Source organism: Echinops telfairi, unplaced genomic scaffold (assembly GCF_000313985.2).
Source record: "Echinops telfairi isolate 266 unplaced genomic scaffold, ASM31398v2 ScPeMD7_3533;HRSCAF=4204_1, whole genome shotgun sequence".
NCBI lineage: Eukaryota > Metazoa > Chordata > Mammalia > Afrosoricida > Tenrecidae > Echinops > Echinops telfairi.
In genome coordinates, this window is record NW_022107432.1 from 10,420,462 (window position 1) to 10,445,266 (window position 24,805).

At 39.4% G+C, this 24,805-nt stretch overlaps 1 protein-coding gene across 1 annotated transcript in view; it reads right to left on the reverse strand.

The window, feature by feature from the left end:
* HCRTR2 (hypocretin receptor 2) overlaps positions 1-24,805 on the reverse strand; it is a 104,449-nt gene that overhangs the window by 5,632 nt on the left and 74,012 nt on the right. Inside the window, exons 4-5 of the mRNA XM_004696346.2 lie at positions 16,968-17,083; positions 1,059-1,279 (exon numbers count right to left, since the gene is read on the reverse strand). Coding sequence (XP_004696403.1) covers positions 1,059-1,279; positions 16,968-17,083 — 337 coding nt within the window. The remainder of the gene's footprint in view (positions 1-1,058; positions 1,280-16,967; positions 17,084-24,805) is intronic.

The window sequence follows — 24,805 nt, forward strand, 5'->3', positions numbered from 1 at the left end:
TAGAGGTGGTGGTGGTAGAGGTGGTGGTGGTAGAGGTGGTGGTGGTAGAGGTGGTGGTGGTGGTGAAGAAATATAAAGCCATCGGAAACAAGGGTGGAAGAGCAGGAGACCTTGCTGCAGCTGCTCCCACTGGCAGTCGCCTCTGGGACTCCGGGCAAAGCTGCCTCTCCTCAGTCCCGGGTGGGAGCAGTAAATTATTGACTCTAAATCAAGAACAAGTGAGAGCACTAAGCCTAGTTTCAGTTTCAACCTTCCTGTAAGCAGAAATAGGATTAGTTTGTGACCCACGGGTGTGCGGCAGCTACAATCAGTCCCCGGGAAATCGACTGGCTGTAAAGTTCAGGGCACACCATCGCCCGACATCTGCGTACTATTCAAGCCATCAGCCAATTGCTTTACTTTCATCATTGGGCCCTCAGTTGAGTAAAATAATGTATTTTCTTCACTAAAAAACCAAAACTGTGTGCTGATTTGTATTAATATTCACCCTACGCCTAATTCATGACCTCAGGAAATGAATTTCTCCCTCACTATTTAAATATTCCACACAATATCTGCCTTGGTTTCATTTATTTTTAGTGCTCACCAATCCACCTTAAAGTATAATAAGAATCACAACAAAACACTCTTATCTCTTTTTATCTTCTAGATATAATTCCTTAACAATTTTGTATAACTTTGCGAATAGAGTTTTGGAAACCTCAACACAGAGAAGTCCAAAGCGGCAAATGAGGGGTGTGTGTGTGTGTGTGTGTGCATAAGAACTTTTTCTGCACCTAAGATTTAGCACTTGGTTTGAAGAGGTAGACGGAAACATCTGTTTTATGTCTGTCATCCAACAGACACTGACCACGGACAAAAGCCTTTGTGTCAGGCGTCCAAAATGCTATATTCCTCTTACCTGTTGGTCCTATAATCAATAAGAACACAGAATCATCCCTCTGGACAAAGAATCAGGCAGAAGGGTTCTCATTCATTCTCTGGCTTTTTAAATAACCTTAATAAAAGTCCAAGAAATAACAAGTAATTCCATTGACAAATAATGTGGTGAAGTTTACCGCTTTAGCACGTTGAGGATGCTAATTGGTAGATAGCAAATTGCAAACACCAAAAGCACAACCATTAGCATCCGGGCTGTTTTCCGTCTGGCTCGGATCTGCTTTATTTCAGCGGCCACAGCACTAATCCGAGACTTGGTCTGCTGTCCTGACCCTCGAGGCTGTGAAACAGGATGCAGGGGCTTCCATTGTCTCTGAACTAGAGATGATGTTCCTGGGATCTGAAAGGAGAGTGGGAATCAGACCCTTTCCAGCTATCTGGCTTAGGAAAATTCCATTTTAGAGAAGTAATTAAAAGATGCAATTAGTTAGGAGAAGGTCCCTGCGGCCTGAGGTTCCAGTTTTGACAGCATCTGAGAAGTCAGATGGGGTTGTTTTTTTCAGATTACTAGAAAAGTGGAATAAGATCTTTGATAATAAAGTTGAGGGCCAAATAACAGTTTGGGCTCAAACACAGGGAAAACATCGCTTTTTTTTTTTTTTGCCAAGGACTAAAGGGCACAGCAAATGGAAAGTAACATCTTTACGAAAGTAAAAGTAAAAACTAGAGAAGGAGAGATAAAAGGGGATAAATTCCATATTGTTGTCTTATAAATGCTGGTTCAGCTCAGATACCTAAATGTACTAATACAGAAACCCTGAACAAGTGATTCAACAGCCAGGTGAGCTGGATAGATCATTTTGCATGCATCAATACTGCCATCTACTGCCAGAGCGAAATGCAGCGTCACTACCTAATGATAGCTCTGATTTGGTTGCCTGCTTCTCCGGCTATGGTGAATGAAACCCTTGAACATGGGAAATAATAAACAAACCGACATTTTCTGTGGCTTTCTATCTGTTGTTCTATTATTTTTAAAGCCAATTTTATAGTCCAGGTCTTTAAACCTCCTCCCCACACACACACACACACATGGGGATCCCTCCTTGGTCTTACATTAACTTTTCAAATAGGTAGAATTGTAACAAGTTACACAATTTGTACTTTTCCATTTATGTTCAAGGTTCTTTGATAATAGCAGGGAGCCCCTCCAAGCTATAATACTTTCTCAATGATAAGTTTATGAAGATGGATGGGTTTAGGGAACAAAACACTAAAAGTCAGCAGGCGTCTTTTTTTTTTTTTTTTTTTTAAACCAGAGACTATGCCAGCAAGTCCAGCATCAGGCCCTTTGAGGTCTACTACGATTGTTCAATGGCTGCTTTCGTCTCTGCTCCGTGAGCCAGCGCAGACCAGTGTGGTCCTGGGGACAGGAGTTGGAGAACACCTGCCATTTTAGACACCGTAAGAACAAGTCCGCTAGATGATCTTTAATTTGAGGACAACATTTTACTGTGATGTCCACTCAGATGAATTAATATGACTTTTTCCTTGTCTGTAACTATTTTCTCCAAGAAAAAAAGAGGAGATGAAGCTAATGAATGCCTACCCTCTAGTAGAAAAAGATTTGACGAAGTATTTCCCTTGGAACACTGCATGCCTTATCATGTAAATTGCTCTTAGCAAAGAGCACGTGCCTTGTACTTCTAATCCACTAGTGGGAAAACACTTCTAACCCGAGTGTGAGTGTCTCTTTTAAAAGAAGGTTTGTGGGGAGCAGCAATGATGGTGGAAGGTTCCAGAAGACCTTTAGCTTGAGTAAGCCTGTAAGTGTCTGCTAAATGGTCTTGAACTGTTCTCTAAATGATGTCTGAGAGATCACATCAACTTCAGTGACTATTGTGGAGAATTGCCCTGAAGGAGAGAATCAATGTCCTGTGTCTGATAACTTGTGCAATCATCAGACACAGAGTTCACATAAAGAGAAATTGGCACGGGGTGCACGGCTCTGGGGGAGGTGAGCTAGAGAAGGCTCAAAAAATTCACTGTCATGGAGTTGATTCTGCCAACAAGTAGAACAGCCCTTTGGGCTTCCCAGAATGTAAATCTTTATGGGAATAAAAAGCCTCATCTTTCTCCCATGGAGTCACTGGTCGTTTTGACCGGCTGACCTTGCAGTTAAAAGCCCTGTAATTAATCCACTATGCCACTAGTTCAAGGCCACACAGAGCTGTCTTGGAAGCAATATTTGGTGATCTACTTCGGAACATCAGCCATTGTAAACTAGATGAAGCCAGTACTACACAGACACACATAGGGTCAATGCAGGCAACCATGTTTGGTTTCATTTTGCAAATAGAGTGAAGAATTAAGCGTTTCATGTAGATGAGGACACGAGATGCTTAATCCTTCATGCCATTTAGAAATCAAAACAAACACACACAGATGCTTTCAGTGGCCCCAGGAGTGTCAGTGTAGAACTCTACTTCTTAGCTGATTTTTTTAGAAATAGATGATCAAATCTCTCAGTGGCTGATTTTTCAGAAGTAGATCACCAAATCTTCCTTCCAAGATAGCTGCCGATGTACTTGAACCTCTGCCCTCTCAGTTAGCAACTGAGTAAATTCACAATTTACACCACCCAGCACCTCCACATTCAGCTTATGTGACATAGGAACCTCCCCATCGATAGCTACTCACTCAATACAACTACATGAACCACTGATGTCAAGTGTGCACCAAAGCACTACAGACACTTTTGAGTAATCTTTAAAATACCCCTGAAAATTGGCCATTTTAAATCCCATTTTTTTAGATGATCAAGTAGATACCTCAAAGCTTTTAAATAAAACATATAAGTCCATATCTTTAATAAATGCCAGGTCAGAACCCACACCCAGTTCTCTCTGATGACAAAGTGCATAGATTTCCATTTTGAATAATGGTTTCCATTTTTTAAACCAAAGACATTGTGGTATGAATGCCAGTGAATTTTGCTACAACCCTAGTTTTATAAATGCAAAAAAGCATCATACAACAATGATCAGAGATTTGAGATTAGCTGAGTGGCTCAGTGGGGGGGGGGGGGGGCTTTCCCCTGCACACAAATGCACACACATGCATGTATCACTTTTATTCTACTACTATAAAGCAGCTGTACAAATCAATGTGAAAATGCATCTTTGAAGAGGTATTATGACAGTTTATGAATTAGAAATAGCACAAAAATAATGAGCTTTAAAAGAACCCCTACTTTAAGAAGTGTTTATGAGCAGGATACAAGGAAAAACACCATGCAGGCATTACAAGGTGAATAAGAGAATATAATGAATAACTCACATATTTGCCAACTTAAAAGGGACAGAGTCCTTAAAAGGCAGACATTACCAAAGTAGACATGGTAAGGACAAACCTTCCAGTAAAGAAATCTCCAGGTGAAGAAACTATTATGCATAAGTTCCATCACATATTAAAGAAAATAGTGCTATCTTAGTCAGATGCTCTATAATTCAGAGAAACACTATCCCACAAATCTTATAAGGCCACAGTTACTCTGACAATCACACAAAGATAAACAACAAAAGAAAATCATGGCCAAAAAATGGGGTGGATCGAGACAACAGTAATTTTAAGAAATGGAAAAAACTAATACATAAATTATCAAGGGTTCATGGGGGAGGGAGGGAGAGATGAGCTGACACCAAGGGCTCAAGTAGAGAGAAATGTTTTGAAAATGATGATGTCAACATATGTACAAATGTGATTGACACAATGGATGGACAGATGGATTGTGTTAAGAGCCACCGATAAAATGATATTTTTTTAAAAGCTCAAGATACACAGGAATGCACGATTTACCTAAATAAATGTACAGATGTAGTCATAAGAAAAAAAAATCATAGGTCAAATATCTATCAGGAACAGAAACATAAGGTCCTTAAAATTTTTTTTTCAAATCTAATACAGATATGTGTTAATATGGCAACAGATTTGTAACCGGTTGGGTCTTATTCAGGTAATACAATGTTAGTTTAACATCCAGAAACCAATCATCATAATGTCGCATACTAACATATTAAAATAATAAATCTATGGTCACTTCAATTTCAAAAAAGTAAAAACTCTCAGTAAACAAGTAATCTAAGAAAACTTTGTCCAGTTGATTAAGGGAATAGATGACAAAGCTTGAGTTCTCCTTCTTACTAATGATGACAAATGAGCATGTTCCTCTAAAATTTGGAATCAGGGGATGGATTCTTATCACACCACTTGCACTCAACCTCGAGGAGGTGCTAACTACAACAAACAAGAACGATACATCAAAGTCATCAGATTGAAAAAGTGACGTATTAGCATCTTTTTTTCACAGATAACATAATGAAGCTTAAAGGATCTACCAAAAAAAGTTACTACAGTTAATAAATGGATTTATCTAACAAGATACAGGATAAAATAAACATTAAATATGTGTCCATATATTAATAAACAATCAGATAATTACATTAAAAGCAACACTACTTGCTTTGGTTTTTCATTGTCTTTTATTTTTGTAGTTTGTTAAGGTGGAAGTCTAGGGTTTGATTTGAGAATTTTGTAATTATTTTGAATACTCTATCTCCCATCAATTCTGGAAGTTTCTGCATCATCTATTTTGATGGGATTTTAGGAAGAGTATGTTAATAGTTTTATAACTTCTTAATAGTTTGGCTTTTTTACCAATATAAATGGCCCCTTTTGTCTATGTCGTGATTTTTGTTAAGATTTCTGAGAGCGTTGATGGTGTAATGGGTTACACATTAGGCTGCTAACCTCAGGGTGTGCAGCTTGAAACCACCAGCCAGTCGGCAGAAGGAAAATGAGGCTTTCTACTCGCAGGAGTTAGTCTCAGAAACCCTGATGGGGCAATTGGGGTTTTCACTGTGAGGTATAGGATTGCTATTCGTCAGGATTGTCTTCAAGGCAGTGAGAGAAAACAAACCCAACTCTGTATCCAGTGGATTTCGACTCCGTGACCCAGTAGGTCAGGACAAGGTGGGAGCTGCCTCTGTGGGTCTCCCAGATTGTAATTCCGCTGGAGTAGGAAGCCTCATCTTTCTCCCAGGACGGCAGTGAAAGGAGAGGAATATTAGTGTGGTCACTCAGCTCTCCTTCATTTACTATTTGAATGGTACACCTTTTTACATTCTTTTTCTTTTCATCTCAAGTGTGTTTCTAGTAAATAAGATATAGTCATATCATGTTTGTGTCACCATTTTGCCAATCTCTGTCTTTTTATTAGAATGTTTTGCCTATTTAAAATCAATGTAATTATTGGGTAGGGTATGAATTACGTTACCCAATTTGATATTTATTCTCTACATTTTGTATGTCTTTCTTTGTTTCTCTAACCAATCATTGCATTCTGTTTTTATGTTAAATAGACACTTTCCACTCGGCTATTTTTATTTCATGGCTATTTTTTCATGAAAATTTGTATTAGTTATTTTCTTAGTGGCTTCCCTGGGAATTATAATTAATATTTTAACTTAAACTGTCTGATCAAAATTAAGCTAACCATTTCAATAATTTGAAAACAAATGAAAAAAATGCTCCAATGTAACTTCTCCCCTCCAATCATTGTGTTTTATTTTCATATAATACATTATAATCACAATTTATCTATTATAATCTCAAGCTTTGTTTTTGCCATTAGGTGCATCATTTACAACTCATAGCGAACCTATAGAAACCAGAATTAAACACTGCTTGGTCGTAGGGCATGGTCACAATTATTCTGATGTTGGAGCTGATCCATGCAGCCACTGGATCGATCCATTTTGCTGAGAACCCTCCTCATTTTCACTGCCCCATTACTTTACCAAGCATGATATCCTTTTCCAGGGACTAGTCTCTCCTGAGAACGTTTCCAAAGTACCTGGAAGGAAATCTCGCCATCCTTGCCTCTAAGGAGTATTTTGGTTGTGCTTCTTTTGAGACAGATTTGTTTATTCTTTTGGCAGTCCATGTACTTTAAATATTCCTCACCAGCAAATATTCAAATGCATCGATTCTTCTTGGGTCTTCCTTTGGCAATGTCTGACCTTCAAATGCCTATGTGGTGGCTGAAATACACGGCTTGGATCAGGCACACCTTAGTTCTCAAAGTAACATCCTTGCTTTCCAATACCCTAAAGAGGTCTTGTGCAGCACATTTAAGAAAAGCAAACTCCTCTTTTGGTCTCCTGACTGCTGCTCCCATAGGCGCGGACTGTGGCATCAACTGGGGTGAGATCTTTCACAACTTCCATTTATCATGATGTCACCTGTGGGCCAGTCTGTGAGGATGTGGGTTTTCTTTACATTGAGTTGTAAGGCATACTAAAGATCACACCCCTTGATCTTCATCAGCAAGGGCTTTCAGTCCTTCAGCAAGCACAGTTGTGGCATCTGCTGATTGTAGTTTGCTCATAAGCTTTGCTCCAATTCTGATACACCATTTCTTTTCATACAATCCCACTTCTCTAATGATTTTCTCAGCATAGAGATTGAAAGAGTATGGTTAGAATATGCAACCCTGATGTACATCATTCCTGATGTTGAACCATGAAGTGTGCCCTTGCTCTATTCGCACACCTGTCTCTTCATCCCACTACAGGATCCTTGTGAGAACCAGGTAGGGTTCTGGAATTCACATTCTTCTTAAAGTTATCCATGGTTTGTTATGCTGCACCCAGTTGAATGCCTCGGCATCGTCGATAAAACAAGAGTAAACATCTTTCTGGTATTCTCTGTTTTCAGTCAAGACCTAACTGACATGGACAATGGTCTCCATTGTTACACATTCTCTTCTCAGTGCAGCCTGAACCTCTGGTTGCTCCCTGTCAATGTACTGCTGCGCTGTTGGATGATCCTCAAAAGAACTTTATCTGGCTGTGCTAGTAATTGATATTCTTCCATAGATTCCACGTTGTGTTGCTTCACTTTTCTTTGGAATGGGGACAAATGTGGATCTCTCCCAGTCAGTGTTGTCCCCCGGGTCATCTAGCCTTTTGTCATCAATGTTTCATCTAGCAAATCTGTTGCTGAGATGGTCTGGAAACTTGAGTGAGATATACTCCAGATCATATTTTGGTTCTTATTGACTTGTTTTCATTTTCTTCAACTTCAACCTGAACTAACTTAGGAGCAATTGATGATCTCTTCCGCAATCAGCCCTTGGCCTGGTTTCTGCTGCTGATAATGAGCTTCTCTACACCTCTTCCCACAGATGCAGTCAATTTCACGTCTGTGTGTGCCATCTGGAAACGTCCACACGCATCCTCACCGTATGTGTTGTTTTAAAAGGGTGATGAAAGGCTATTAGTCTTCCAAAATGCTATCATGCGATCTCTGGTTTCATTTTTGTCACGAAGGCCATACTTTGCAAATATGGTTTCTCCTTCTTTGCTTCCAATTTGTGCAACCCAATTGCCAATAATTATCAATGAATATTGCACATTTGATCAATTTCAGACTGAAGACAGAATCCTTCAATTTCTTCACCATTAGCTTTAGTGGATGATGCATACATTTGAACACGAGTTTTATTGGCTTGATTTCCTTGAATGTGGATGATATAATCTGATCAAAGACAGCATTGAACTTTGTGAGAGATCTTGAAATGTCCTCTTTGATAATGAATGCAATGTGGTCCCTCTAGCTTGCTTTAATCCCAGCAGAGTCTACCATATGATTTTCTGATCCCAAATGGCCAATCCCAGTCTATTTCAGCTCACTGATACCTCGAAGGTGGATTTTTATGCATTCCATTTCATTTTTTTATGTTTTAATCTTCCTCAATTCAGAATTTTATTGATGTTCATAGCTGTCTCTTCTTATTTTGAGTCCTGACTCATCAGCAAATGAAGGTCCTGACGAGTTTACTTCCACAGGCTTTCCTACATCCATGCCATTCTGGTTGACGCTACTTTCAGCAGGCAGCTCTTCCTTGCTCGTCTTTTGAGCGCCTTCTGGCCTGAGTGGCGTGTCTCTGGCACGATCACTGACAATGTTCCGCTTCTCTTTTGAGGTTTTCATTAGCTGGCCGTGTTTTGATTCTGTTCATAAGGTTCTCCGTGGCTAATTCCTCAGAAGTGGCCGGCTTATTTCTTCCTCGTAGTTTGTTCTTAGTCTGGACGTTCTGTCGAAACCTGCTTGTTCTTGGTAACCCTGCTGCCATTTGCAATGCCAGTGACATAGCTCCTAGCATAACACCAACACAGAGGCCACCACAATACAACCAAATGCAGACAAGTGGTGGATGCCAATAGCTACTGTGTTATACTTCTTTATGTAGGCAGTTCGCTTTTAAATAAAGTAGGAAAAGAAAAGAATTATGATCAAAACTACATGTGCATACTTCCATAGTCATGCATATAGTTCATTTATTTTATATCCTTCTGTCCTCTGAGTGGATTTAACAATAAAAGTTTGGATTTGTATTAAGTTTGGAAATGTAAAACATGTTGACAGATTGAGATGAAGCTGCATGCTAGGATTAAGCAGAAAGCCTGTAAAGTTTGGGGGCTGAATCCTCTGAGTCACGTTGTCAAAAAAAGCAATCATTGGATCGAATGATTATAGCAAAGTGTGGGATCAAGGGTTTTAAGGAGGTTTCAAGTTCTTAAGAGAGTCAGGCAAGGACACATGACCTGTGCATTAATACAACTGCCCCACAAATTCAAAAGGACGTCACACATGTTGTGCACCTCTGTAATTTTAAAGACACAGGGCAGGCCTTCACTGTACCAACTTCAATTGACCTTTCCATGGACAATATCCACTAAAACCTTGTTCTGGTGCAGTCCTTGGTATTCATGTATTTTCCTTGTGAGTCTCTGCCGCCCGGCCCCCGCCCCCTCAGTGTGACGATGCCTTCTCTGTGAATAGTTTGACTTCTGTTGTCTCAAAGGGGAACTCTTGAAAAGACACCAGAATCATGGACTCACTTTTGTTTTTCAAATTGTTGCTGTGCTAAACAGCCTTGACCTCTGCAGAGACTGCTTCCGGGGGTGTCACCACAATGTAATACTTTGAGTTGGTTTCTGTTCTTTAAAAAAAAAACAATTTGTATAACACTGGAAGTGTGTGTGTGTGAGCATGGGTACCCATGATATTGTCATGCAAATGATTGTGAAGAAGGGAGAAGTAAATTGCTCCATGATGTTCATGGTGTAAAGTTTTGAGCTGGAAACTATTATTAAGAATGTCAGACCTCTCCCTGAGCTGCAGCTTCAGTACTGTCCTCACATGGAAGGAGCACACCAGCCTGTGTGACCACAAGGTGTCGAAGGGACACCTCAGGTATCAGGCATCAAAGAGCAAAACATCAGGTCAATGTGAATGAGGGGGAGTGCGGAGTGGAGACCCAAAGCCCATCTGTAGGCAACTGGACATCCCCTTACAGAAGGGTCGTGGGGAGGAGATGCCAGCAGGGTGCAGTGCAGCAACGAGGAAGCATACAAGTTTCCTCTAGTTCTTAAATGCTTCCTGCCCCCCACTATCATGATCCCAATTCTACCTTACAAATCCAGCTAGACCAGAGGATGTACACTGGTACAGATAGGAACTGGAAACACAGGGAATCCAGGGCAGATGATCCCTTCAGGACCAATGCTGAGAGTGGCGATACTGGGAGGGTGGGGTGGAAAGTGAGAACTGATTCCAAGGATCTACATATAATCTCCTCCCTGTGTTACGGACAACAGAAAAGTGGGTGAAGGGAGACATCGGACAGTGTAAGATATGACAAAATAATAATTTATAAATTATCAAGGGTTCATGAGGGAGGGGGGAAGGAGGAGGGAGGGCACAAAATGAGGAGCTGATGGCAGGGGCATGTGCGGAAAGCAAATGTTTTGAGAACGATGAGGGTAATGAATGTACAAATGTGCTTTATACAATTGATGTATGTATGGATTATGATAAGGGTTGCATGAGCCCCCAATAAAATAATTTTTTAAAAAAAGAATGAGAGGGGGTTGGGAAAGAATGTAAAACCTTAAATTATTAATAAATAACTATTTTGGCTATCCCTTGATGTAGCCTGTGGCACACATCATGCCCGGGGCTCTGCATGAGCCATGAACAATTGGAAATTGAGAGTAGCTCAAGCAAAATTCTACCTAATCACCCATTTGGGATTCATTTACTTTATCATGCCTTCTAAAGCGAGCTCATCTGAACTTTCCCTTTTCTACTTCAATCTGTTTTCTAATTGTTTTCTGTTTCACAGCTCAGGCATTTTACTGCAGATCTTCTGAATCATGTGGTTTATGTTAACCAGAGCAATCCATCAAAGGAATGTCAAGTATTTGTGAACAATTTTGAACTTATTTCAGAGTTTTGTATAGTTAGAACTCTAAGCTTAGTTACAGAAAATATGAGTGGGTTGAAATTTGAAAGTCATCTATTTATTGAAAAAACTTTTAAAAAATTGTCTTTCGTGCAAGGAGCTACATTAAGTGTCGGAGTTATAATGGTCAGGAAGTCAGGCGCAGGTAAAGCCTGAAGGAAGTTGTGTAGTTAGGGCAGTCTGGAAATGAAGGAACAAGCCAATCTGAGCATTGCTCATGTGTATGTACTCTATGCTACTGGTAAAAATATGGAAATAGGAAAAAATATTAAAACTAAACCAGACTCTCGAACTAGCCTTGAACGACCTTTATTACTGCAAGTTCATTAGACGGCTTTCTTCCCTTGGCTTCAGGTAATTTTTTAAATTCTAATTTTCCAAAGAACAAAAACGTCTGTCTCAGAAATATAGCCTTAGAAGAAGGATAGTGAGACTTCCTCTCACAGACTTTGGACATGCTGTAAAGAGAAACCAGTCCCTGGGGAAGCACGTCATGCTCAGTCAGGAGGCAGCAAAAAGAAGCAAGCCCTTGACAAGAAGGCTTGATGCAGTCGCTGCTGCAATGGGCTCCCGGAGAAGAAAACATCTGAGGATAAGGCAGGACTCGGTGGTATTGCGTTCTGTTTACAGAGAGGTCACTATGAGCCAGAACAGATTCAATGGTACCTAACAACAACAACAATAACAACAACAACGCTTGTTCTAGGAATGTTTCTCTGAGTAATTTGGCATTAGATTCCCCTCTCCTCTTCTTTTCAATCATTCTCTTATTCTTCTATGCATTTTTATATTATAAATCATGTATTAAACAATTAATCTGTGCTATGCAGGTGCCATTGGAGAGATAGAAGGTGAAGGTCAAAGTGTACCTTTACTCCTTGTAAACTGAGGACGTAGAAAAGTAAATCGTTATAATGCAACTTACAGGTCTTAGAGGCAGGCTTATGAAAGTAGTATATACACATATTTAATAAAGGCCTACTATTTTAGAAATATATGCCAAATCAGTTGGGTGCTAACTAATGACCTGTGCTATTCTGGTATTGCATTTACTAAATACTTCCTATGCTCTAAGCACTTGTATAAATTTATCTGACATGCACAGCAACTCTTTGAGGTAGATGCCATATAGTCATACTTTAGAAATCATTAAACAGAGGCAAAGGAATTTAAGTAATTGACATTTGTATTATTAGCAATTGGCAGAGTCACCATTTGAACTCATTCAGTCTGGCCCTTGAGTTTGAGTTTCAATGTTTTTATATCACTCTCCAATACTCAGCTTGGCAAAATGCCTTCAATGCTGTGTGACTTCAAAATCTTTCGGTAAAACAATATTTTCCATCTTTATGGTTAAGCTTAACTGCATGGCTTAATTGGTTTTATTTAATGAACAGATGTAACATATGCCAATTCAAAACAGAAATTTTCAGAGATACTATACATTTCCTCCAGATTCTTTCATAGCATGGCATGCACCAGGGAGAACGTTTCCTTTAGCCCTGCTTCTGGCGTAAGAGGGCATGTGGAACAGAGACGTAGGCAAGCCTAACAATGGACATAAACTATTGAGGGTATTTTCCCGATGTTGTTATCCCCCATCCCACCCCCAACCCCAATAACCTGGCAAAATCTGACTGAAACAAAAATAGGAAGCAAGATATGGGATGCTACAATAACAACAGCAAAACCCAAGCGCTTACAATCTAGTCCATTCTGACTCACGTTGACTATCACCCTTTCAGTTAACAGCTTAGTCAATGTAGCATCAGGGGCTCTTTGCTTAATCGTTGAATACAAACATCTTGTGCCCCCAAAAAACGGAGCACAGTTAACCAACACCCTTAGATATGTGCTACTGACCTAACGACCAGGTGGTGAGTGTTGAGAAAACCGCCCCATACTGTCCCCAGCGGTACACCTTTGTTACTGCATGCAACATGTTTGGAAAGCAGAAGGTTGCTGCCAAGTGCCTAACTGGCTACATTTAGAAGTCAGGAAATACATGACTACAAAAAAAAAAAAAAAAAGAAGGTACTAAAAAATTGTGGGGGATTCAGAGGTAAAAATGGTTATATTAAAATTGTGAAACTCGTGGTATAGAGGGTTAAGCACTGAGCTATAAACTGCAAAGTGACCAGTTCAAATCTTCTAGGCTCTCAGTGAGAGAAAGGGAGGCAGTCTGCTCCCATAAAGTTTAAAGGCTGGAAAGACTGTAATGGTCTACTCTGTCCTGTAGGGTGCTATGAGTCAGAATTGACTGGAGGCAGGAAGTTTGGTTTACTGTTGAAAAACGCAAGTACTGCTTATATGCCACCAGTAAAAGAGATCTGGAAAAGGCTGTGAGTAATAAGGGCTGATTATCCAAATGAATAACCATAACCTCATCCAAGAACATAAGAAGTTTGTAAAAAAAACGCTGAATGGATGAAGGGAGCCCAGGAAATCCTTCCAATCACACGAAATACATTCTAAATAAGTAAAACATGCCTCTCTACAGAAGTTGGATCAACTCAAAGTACGGGCAGTAAGTTTAGCCAGGGAGTGATTCAGCTCAAAATTTGTAGGCGTGGTCATCAGTTATAACCACCAATTGGCTTTAAGAGCCAATAAGAATAGTTTTGTTTTTAAAAGAAAAGCCTATAAAAAGCTTGATTGCTTTAGATGTAAAATTACTCTGGTCAACAAAATCTCTTAGCTCACAAAGCAGGCTGGAATTCCATTTAGCTCCCAGGAAAACATCTTTTTCAATGTATTGTTGGGTGCTTTTCAGGTGCTTTCCATCTTAATCTAAACCCTAGAAAAGATGGCAAAGATGGCAAATAATGACAGGACGGGAAGGACCTACTGAGGAGTGGACTTAACAGAAAGATGGATTGAGAAACTGCCTTAAGAAAACAGAGTTAAAACCCCATTACTTTAGACTCAACGCAACTTGAAAGAACGAGCAGAAGGATGTTATCGGCTTCCAAGGTGTTTATCTCTACAGAAGCAAGCTGCCACGTCATTCTGTCACAGAGCAGCTGGGAGGCTGAAGGGTGCACCGCTCCATTTGTAGCCGAGTTCTTTCAACACTCTGTCACCAGGGCTTCCCCAGAGAGCAGCAACAGAGCGCAAGGTTCCCATACCCCTCCACGGACAGAGCACCTTTACAAAGCCAGTCCAATGAGATATTAGGATTACTATAAATATAAGGAGCCCTGGTGGTGTCATGGTTACGCACTGTGCTGCTAACTGTAAGGTAAGCAGTTGAAAACCACCAGCCACTCTGTGGGAGAAAGACAGCACCATCTATGGCCACAGAGTTAGTCTTCGAAACTCACAGGAGCAGTCCTACCTGTGCTAGAGGGTCACTAAATACCATGGCACTGAGCTTTGGGGTTCAGATAATCAAGAGGAACCAGTCTCTGGAGAAGAGGAACACGCTTGCTAACCCCAGCCCACTGCCATTGAGATGATTCTGACGCATAGTGCCACTAGAGAGAAATTTGGAGACTGTACATTTTCATGGGAGTAGTCGGCCTCATCTTTTTTCTTTGGAGTGGCTGGGGATGATTAGTGACCCGAAGCTTATCCCAAAGTGCCACCGGAGCACACCTGGTGAAGCAGAAAGTCAGCACAAAAAGGGGAAGACCCTAAGCCTAGCAACAACTGTAAGGGCGGTTCTGGACCGAGGCTCCCTGAGAGAAGAAACTGATTCAACAGCACCTGCCAATAATACGATTTTAAAGAAATATTGGTGATGCAAATAGTTACGACCTGTATCGCTAGCTGAAAGGTTGAGGGTTTGTACCCACCCAGAGGCACCTAGGAAAATAGGACTAATTATTGTTCTGCTTCGGAAAGTGCATGGCCTTTAAACCACTGTGGCACCCAGTGCTACCCTCCACCCTGGCATCTTGGCTCTGGGTTGGAACGGACCGGAGAGCAGCTATCAAGTGATTGAAAACGAACGTCTCCATTCTTCTTCATAAATGTAAGTGCTTATTGTGGCCTTTGTCTCACTGGTTTTTGGGTGGCTATATGTTTTTATGTTTGTGGGGATGGTGCCGATAAAGAGTCTTTTTAGTTGATAGTTAGCTGATCAACGAAAGTGATAGTTCGATATGGATATAGGGGTTATCATTGGATCCTGGATTTGGGGGTGGTGGTATAAAATTACATTGGGGTGACAAGAGTTGTCGCAAGCCCTGGCCAAATGTTCGACTGCAAATCAACAGGCTAAATATTGGAAGTTCGAACCCTCCACCACACCCCACGAGAGCACTGTGGGGCGGTGTTTCTGTAAAGATTACAGCGCTGGAAACTCCCACGACAACAGATCATACAGTTGTTGAGCTCTCTGGGGATGGACGGGTATTTTTCATGAAGAAGGAAAGTGAATATTTGTGACCAAGATGGTGGACCACAATAGACTATTGCCTCCATATATCAGGATTCAGCAAGTTTACCCATTTGTACATTATGCGCTGTGCCTTTCTGCAGTGAGAACAGACTTTTCTGCCTTTTGGTCAAGATTGGCGCTGGCTTTGTCAGAGCAGAATGATGCCTGCTATTTCCAGCCAGACTCGGTAGGAGCCACTGCAGGTTTCCACTAGACCTCTTGCTCCCTCCTCTGCCACAGCAATAATGAGTCCCCGAGGGGGTTCCTCCGTGAGCCTGGGTCCCAGAGGAAGAAAACAAACGAAGAGCTGTAGCAGCCAAACCTCACTCAACAACATGTAAGAAGCATGAGGAATAACCCCTTCTTATTAAAATCTACTGAGTTTGAAGGAACCACTTTGAAGCTTATTAACATATCTATTATACTGTATTCTTATGAACCCTAAAACTGGAGCTAACCATAAAGTTGTAATTTCATTTATAAAGTCCCTTCCAAAGAGTGACGTCTGAAAGGCAACTTATAAATTGAAGGGGTTGAGAAATTTCCTTTAACTATGTGTTTATGAAATAACCACTACCTATGTCTGTTGGTTACATTGTTGAAATCAGCAAGAATCCACTTAAATGTTATCTGTGCTGGATAAGATCCCCCTCTGTGTTGCCTCCTCCTGTCCTGCTGAACTGATATATATGAAGGAGGTTCTCTGCCACTGTGTCCCCACCTAAGACTGAGCTGGCCTTGATCATTTAGATTTTTATCAGACCTGCAGGCATGAAAGTACATATAAATGTCTGAAGACCCAATGGCAGAATGGATGGATATAAACATCCAAATGAATCGTATAGAATTAACAAATTGCAAGTCCTACAAATCAGCCTTATGGCTTCTAAAATTCTAAATTCTGCCTCATTCTTCTAATGTTGGGGAAAAAAAGATCTTTGAACTTGACATTTAGAGCCTATGTTAAGAATGTTATTAAACGAATCTCATGAAAATATAATGTGCTAGATGTACAGTCATAGGATACTTTCAGGGAAATTTTATGTGCTTTTTCGCATAAAAAGTAAAATTAATAATATTACTCCTAGAGATAAAAGAAGTCAAGTAATCACAGAATTTAAATTGTGCATTAACATTTAAAGTCATTAAGGCAGCTCATAAAATACATTCCCTAAATATTACTCTAAATTAAAGCCTAAACATAGTTCCATGACTAGTGTCTCCTTGACTGTAGAAGAAAATGCACGCCTTTACTAGATGTGCCATGTTCCTACATTTTGTTTTCAATCACACACTAAAGCAACTGCAGGAACATTCTTTGAACGTACATACCTGTCGGCACCAGAGCTTGCGAAATATTTGCAGATAGGCCAAAACCATAAGACACAAAGGTGCCATGTACGTCACCAAGAAGAAACAGATATGGTACATCTTGGGGTAGATTTCACCTGGAACGAGAGGTAAGGTCATAAAATGTAATTCGACAAATAAAAATAAAATATGTCACTCTGTGTCTCTCCTTGAGAGCATATGTACTTTGGTAATATTTATTTTTATATACTCAAAAGGAAATAAAATAATTTACAGTGTTTCACCACGTACACTCACACAGTATGTGCATATACATAGAATTGTACATTGAATGTGAAATTATAATTTCAGTTAATGTACTCAGGGAGAAATAACAATCAGCTATTTCTTAGTCTGTGCTACCACCGTCCTGCTAAAGTCAAATGTTCATTTATCAGAAGGTCCTTTTGGTCACAATTACATCTGCCTAATTAATGAAAATTAAATTGGGTTGTCTTATGCTTGCATTTACAAGAACAGACATGACTCAATCAAAATCTAATTAATACAGTTTTTGTTAAGATGGGAAGAGATGGTAAACTCAATTGATTCCTCATTAGGATATAACTTTCCTGTGAAATGAAACACTACTCCCACTTGCATCTCTAAGTATAAATGTGGAAAAATGTTTTTAAAAAGTAAATACAACAAATACATGATGATCATTTCTTTTTGCTACTTATTAGAATGTGTCTATGTGTGTGTCCATGCAGTATGTGTGTATCCATGTGATTTCAGTGAAATATTAGATTTTTAGGTCATTTTTATGGTTATTTGCTAATAGGTAGTGGTTTTGTTATTATTTCTGTCTGTGTTTTTAAATCCATCTCCACCTCTAAGATTATGACCCCATTGCATCCAAGTCATGTATACAGGTGATAACCATCATAAATATTGATTAAAGAGTGAACTAATCACATAATTAACATCGTTTGGACTAATATTAATTTCCTAGCACTGCTATAACATGTCTGCCACTAATTTTTAATAATATGCTAAGGAATATTTTCCATATACTAGTAGTTGAATATAACACAGTTACCTATCTCCTTTTACCATGGTGTGAAACAGGGAAGAGAATACATTTGACCTGAATTCCCTAGACATTAAATCTAGTAACCGGATATAAGTCCAGATGAATTCTATCTATGGAAGAGGCTTTCTTCAAATGTAAAAATCACATGCCTTATTTCCCATTGACACCACTGGCAGTGGTCATAGTTCCAAACTCCTATTGAGGGATCAGGTTTTATCACTCCCAGACATTACCCTTTTCATTACTTCAGAAATAACGCATCAAAATAGGGAGAACCGATGATGTGCTCAAATTTGTGATGTTAGCAATTTTAATTGAGCTCAACCAATGAAGATTATGATGGAAACCATAATAATTGATGATATTTATTGAACATGCACTCATTTAATTCTTGCTTTAAAAGGTTAGTTTTCTCTTGTTGTCAAGAATGTCCCTGGAAACATGCATTGGGTCCGCAGGTTCCAGACAAACAATTCCATGACATTGATACCTTCAATGATTCTCACCCTCCTCTTCTGAATTGTTCTTTTTCTATTAACATAAGGTCATTGCTCTCCAGGTTTCTATCTAAATTTTGAGATGGATGCTATTGCCATTTTAACTCCATGTAGACAGATCTTAAAAGAGTCTAAAGCTTGAGGCAATAGCTATGAGCTAAACTAAACTATTGCTGGGTTTTAAGTGGGTTTCACATTGAGCTGCTAATCTCAAGGTGGCAGTGCAGAACTACCAACCCCTCTGAAGAAGAAAGATGGCAACATGAGACGCTCCACTCCCTTCAAGAGCTACAGTCTGTGAAACGGATACAGGCAGGTTATAAGTTAGCGTCAACTCGATGGCAGCGAGTTTTTGTTCTTCTGGGGTTTTTTGTTTTGTTTTGTTTTTTGAATTTTTTTAAGAAAAAGATGAAGCCTTAAGGGGATATTTTTGGTTCGAAGTTTCTAGATTATCTCAGGGCATAGTCTCAGGGATACATCTATCCTCCATGGCTCTAGATAATATGGAATCTATGAGAATTTGAACACTTTATTCTTAATAAAAATTCCTTAAAGTTTAATCATCTCTCTGGCACACAACAGTAAAAGTAACTGGCATTTAATGTCTTCCACAATCTTAATTCCTTAGTCAATTTCCAGAGTTGTCTGACTTTCCTGTTCTCCCTACTCTTTCTTCTTTCATTTCCCTTCCTCCTCTCTTGTGGAGACACTATAATCATTGGAGAGGACAGCAGGGTGCATGAGCCGCTAGGATGTCTGAGACACCCATTTGAGGTGTTGTTTTTATCCTCTCTCTTGTTAAGGTGGCTCATCAGTCTCTCACTTCCTTTCAGGCTTATCCGGTGAAAAAGACCAGTTCCATAAAGCAGGACAGAATCCACACAGCCAGTCCGAAGGAATAGCAATCTAGCCTTTCCCTTTGAAGTGCTACAAGCTGAGAAGCATTTGGTGGGACAATTTCAAAGGAACTCGAAGATGACCTCAGCACTGCCCAGGCACCTGAGTGACTTTGAACTTTTATTGGTTTTGAAGAAGGTGTCACATGAATGTCCCACATCAAAGGATACCTTTGAAGCTGAGGTGTCTGGGAAGCCCTGATGCCTGCACCAAAGGGAGGCAGTGGAAGAAGGTAGATTTAACACATAACTTTCTTTTTAACTGCAGTTGGGAGTTTTAAGCAGGGAGAGCTCAAGCTTTGGTTAGTGTCTTTATAAATATCTGTAAAAAATGTATAACTGGTTCATGAATATGTATTTTACCCATGAGCACCCACAAAGGAAAAAAAGGTCTATCCGGCAGACTTGTTATACTTGAAGGCTAGGAAAGACTGTTTCATTGAAAAAGTTTATTATATGTAATTGTGGACACATGACAATATCACATTTCATATTCCATGCTTAGATATTAGGAAACATCTTTAAATTGAAAGTGATGAAACTTCCCTTTGTCTCTTTTTAACTGATGACCACTATATGTTAAGACATTTGTATGTAATCTAGAATGCAGCACTGGTGGAGCAGTGGTTAAAGTGCCTGACTGCTGATCTAAAGATCAGCAGCTCAAACTTATTAGCAACTCTGTGAATGAAAGAAGTGCATTTGGCTTCAGGAAACATTACAGCCTAGAAAAACCCCATCTGGTCATTCTACTCCCCTTTACAAGGGCACTGTGAGTCAGAATCCACTTGACAACAATGAGTCTGGGTTTAGAACATAGCTTCATGAAATTTGTTCCACTTAAGTATTGTCTAAATTAAGAGCTAGTCAATATAACTATTGACTCTAACGCAACTGATGAAAAGATATCATCTAAATTAGTACCTAATACGAATTTTATTTTGGTCTTTAAAATAAGAGATTAGACCCTACAGATTCCTTAGCCCTCAAACCTCAAACCTAAACCATGGTCTGAGCGGCTTAAAGAAAAACAGAGGAAAGTGAAACGGAAATGGACTTGGAGTCTTGTGACAGACAAGCTCACGTCAAACAATCACACACACCCAAATAAAAAATAATGAAATAAGATTAGAGAATAATAGCATATATTAAATAGGCCTAAAAATATATCCGCTAATGGGTCTAAGTTCATTATTCAGTCAACACATTAATTTACTTTTTAAAAAAGTTCTACAAACTAATTAAGTACTATAACCTGTTGAAAACACTACAAACAGAGACTCCACTTTTGGGAAATTGAATGATCAAGTAAATTAAAAATAATTTCCCAAATATTCCTTTTGGACAAAGTTTGTGGGTTTAGTAAAGTTTACCTGAGTCTTTAATATGTTTTAGTATCTAGTTCCTAATAGATGTTTTTGTTTCATTCATATTAATACACATCACACATATTTATATACTTCCAAAATTTCCTAGTAGGCCAGATGTCATAATTACTTTAACTGGTAAGAAGGCCTCCTTTTTTGCCAGACCACCAAAGAACATTTCTGGCAGAAAGATCCTAGAGGAGAGTGGCCATAAATCCCTGCTGTGCAGTCCAATGTTTCGCCAGAGTGCATGCTTATTAAATAAGTTGGATGGATTAATAGTGAGCCAGCTTTGTCATTAATTAAAGAGTGTGCAAAAAGGGAGAGTAACTTTCCTTTAAGTTTTTTTCCTCCTGTGGCAGATGCCTTTACAAATCAAGCAAACAACTGAGTGTGGATATAATGCTTCAGCAATTAAATTTTGGGATGTTTAGAATGATTTGACTGAAGTAAATGATGAATATGCACAAAGGTATATTTGTACAGATCTTTAACATAATGATTCAGACACTTACTTTACTTTTTATGTGTTCTTAAATGTCTGATGTATCTGTCAGAAGTTAGGGTATATGGTCCTTAGTTTGAAGAAGTCAGACAACAAGGACACAAGGTGTTTTAGAAATCATGTATCCATAAGAGGACATATTTGTGGCAGGACTTTCATTAAACAAGAACTCTTGATTATATTTGCACCACATGTGGGACATTATATTCAAGTTTAAATGTTGAGCGCGAGGCTTGCAGAAGGCTGCAGTTTACAGTGAAAGCCTTACAGTCATTGTTTTGGCCCCTCCGTGAGTTCTGCTTGGTAAAGTAGCAGGAGAGTGAAACAGGGGAGGCCCTTTGACAAGATGGATTGACACAGTGGCTGCACAGATGGGAGGATGGCCCAGGACCAGGCCGTGTTTCTGTTAGACATATGAGAATAAATCAACTCCACAGCTCCTAAAAATAACCTAACAGCATATTCGGCATCCACTGAATTATTTATCACTCACCAGCAATTCAAATAGCTTCACCCTGAGGCAGAATGTGCTAGAAATTAGATTACTATCGCTTCCCCAGCCAGTCCAGTGAGGAGCATCCTAACCCTTAGGGACTTGCCTGGATGTGCCCTTGATGGAATCTGGGGCACTTAGTGTCCACGTGATCCTGAATCAGACCCTGAATGCTTTGGTTGGAGGGCCCTGAGCCAGCCTTGGAAGCTTATCTCCCTACAATAGTGTAGGTCAACCAACCATTGTCCCTTTCTGCTTCTGCCTTCTTGTCTACAAGTGTGATGTGTTTATATAACTGCTACTAGCCATGCTTTTGTGATAGTTTCCTTTGTGCTCTGTGTCCTGTTTAAGTAGTAACATTTCTGCAAGTCCCTAGATGCCATTATGGGCTTTCACCAAATGGCCTTCCTCATCTGAATCATGTGTCATTGTCTTATCTTGTTTTTGTCCTTTTTAAGACTTAATGAATGTGTCTCTGTAAATTACATTGGAATTAGAGGTCTCCTTTTCTCCTCCACAACCCAGCAGATGTAGGACTTGCCCATCTCTGATTTGGTACAATTGGATTTACTAGCAATTTTTCTTACTGACAGTAGTATAATTATGATTTCACTTTTTAACTTATAAGTATATTATTAATTTAATTTAAGATAAAGATGAAAAAAATATCTATTAATTAACTTCAAATAGAAAATATTTCCCAATGATTTTTTTAAATTACATGACAGTATGTGACATTTAAAAATACTTAAATTTTAGAATGCCGATGAGATAGAATATAACTTTATGTGATATTTTTAGTTTGTGGCTATCAAACATATGTCTAAATTTGAACATTTTATCCTGGACATGAACTTATAAGTAACCAACATTAAAAAGGCTCATGTTATGTAAAAATCATTATAGAAAACTAAATGTCTCATGAGTAAAATGATAAGCAACTGCTTTGAATTGCTTTCTATTCATTTTGAAAATGCTAAGAGATTAACAATTCCCTTTAATATTGGAAAAGCTAATTTTGTAGCTTTTATTATGTTTCATTTTGTGGATGATCGCCCTAATTCAATATCACTTTAATTCTAGTCTTTATGAGCACTTAAGGTAATTACGGCTATTATAAAATCACTTTCAAATAGATGATTTTCTAAATGACTCTGAGGGCGGAGTTTAGACTTTATAGGTATTCAATGGGGGCTGCTTACTTTAAGAGCATCTCCATGCTAGACTTAGATAAGAAAATTTTAGATATAAAAATTGTCTCCTCGTATGCATTGTCCAATGGAGCCTTGGAAATGCATCAGGCCTCTAAGTGCAAAGTCAGTAGTTCAAAACCACCAGCAGCTCTACAGGAGAAAGATAAAGGGTTCTACTTCGATAAAAGTTCACAGTCTCAGAAACCTAGAGGGGCAGTCAAAATTGACGTGATGGCTGTTAGCGGATTCATTGTGCATAGGTAATTAGAATATGATGTGGCTATTTACTTCATCCGAATAATTACCAGGATCCCATAACTTTGCAATATTTCTGTTCAAAACTAGACCCAGTGCCTTTGAGTAAATTTGGACACAAAACCACCGTATGTATGGCTTTGGAGACTGTAAATTTTGATGGAAGCAGACCCCCCATCTTTCTCCTGTGGAACAAGTGACAAATTGGAACTATTGGCCTTTCAGTTTAAAACCAAGGGCTCATCCTACAGTGAGAACAAGTCTCCTTTTTTTTTTAATAGAGGTCACTGCTATTTAAGTATTCAAGGCAATGCCAACACAAAACCAAAAATTTGATAAAAGCCATCCACAATGTATAATTGAAACAAAATATCAAAATGTGTTAGAGAAAATTGTACTGATTTTAGAAAAACCAGTTGAAAAAATGAGGTATAGGTGAAAAATGTTAACTCTACTGTGGACTGCCACAAACCTGTCTTGGAAGAAATATAGCCAGAATGCTACTTAGAAGGAAGAATGGCAAGACTTCATCTTATACAGTTTGTAAATATGTTGTACATATATAGGGTTGCTATGAGTCAAAACTGACTCAACATGAACTTATAGAATCTCAATTCTCTCGGCTTTAGATTTAAATGTGCTTGTTTCCTCATCATATTGTACAAATACAGTCTTTCCAGATCTCAGTTTCCTGGTGAATTAAGCAAATGAGTATGAAAAAGATAAGATATTTCCTCCTCTGTTCCAAGTCCACCTTTCCATATGCAATTCCTCAGACTGCTCGATCCAACATAGCCGCACCTCCAAGTTGGGACTCTTCTGATTCTTTTTCAAACTGTGGTGCCATGGTGTGAGTTTCTCACTTCTGCGGACAGCCTCTCGCCCTCTGCCTTGCCTGGAGAAGAACTCATCCTTCCATGCTTTCGTGAACCCTTTATCAAGCACTCTGCAAACCCTGGCTGAGATGGCCAGCACTGAATTGGCTCAGTCATTGTGAACTGAGCATTTGATACAGAGGTGTTGAAATACTAATCCTTTATCAAAATTCGTTTGTTTATTGCCATGCAGTCTTACTATATAGAATGTGTTCCCTGTAGGCCACCCTGGTGGTGTGATGGTCAGGGGCTTGGTTGCTAATTCAGAAGTAGGGGTTGAATCCAACGGGGTTATCCCCGGGAGAAAAGCGCTGCAAATCGCGTCTGTAAAGGATTTCAGCCCAGGAAAACCCACCCAGAGAGCTCTGCTCTTTCATATGGTCACTAGGAGACAGACTGACTCAGAGACACAACAAGGGAACTAACGCTTGTGATAACGCATCTTGTAAACTACCTTGTGAAATGTTAGATTATTCTCTATTGGATATTTGCATTTGTGTAGCTGAGAGCTTTTTGTTGTAAGGAATTTTTAAAAGGTAATAATCATGTTTGAATCATGGACGCTTTCTACTCCTCTAAAGACTAAGGTGCCCAGATTTAAAGCGGGACACCACTGGTGGGGGGGGAGGGGCGAGGTTTCTTGATTTAAAAATGTGGTCTATATGGAACAAATAGACCGTTCCCTAGCTTGTCGTGCAGTCTT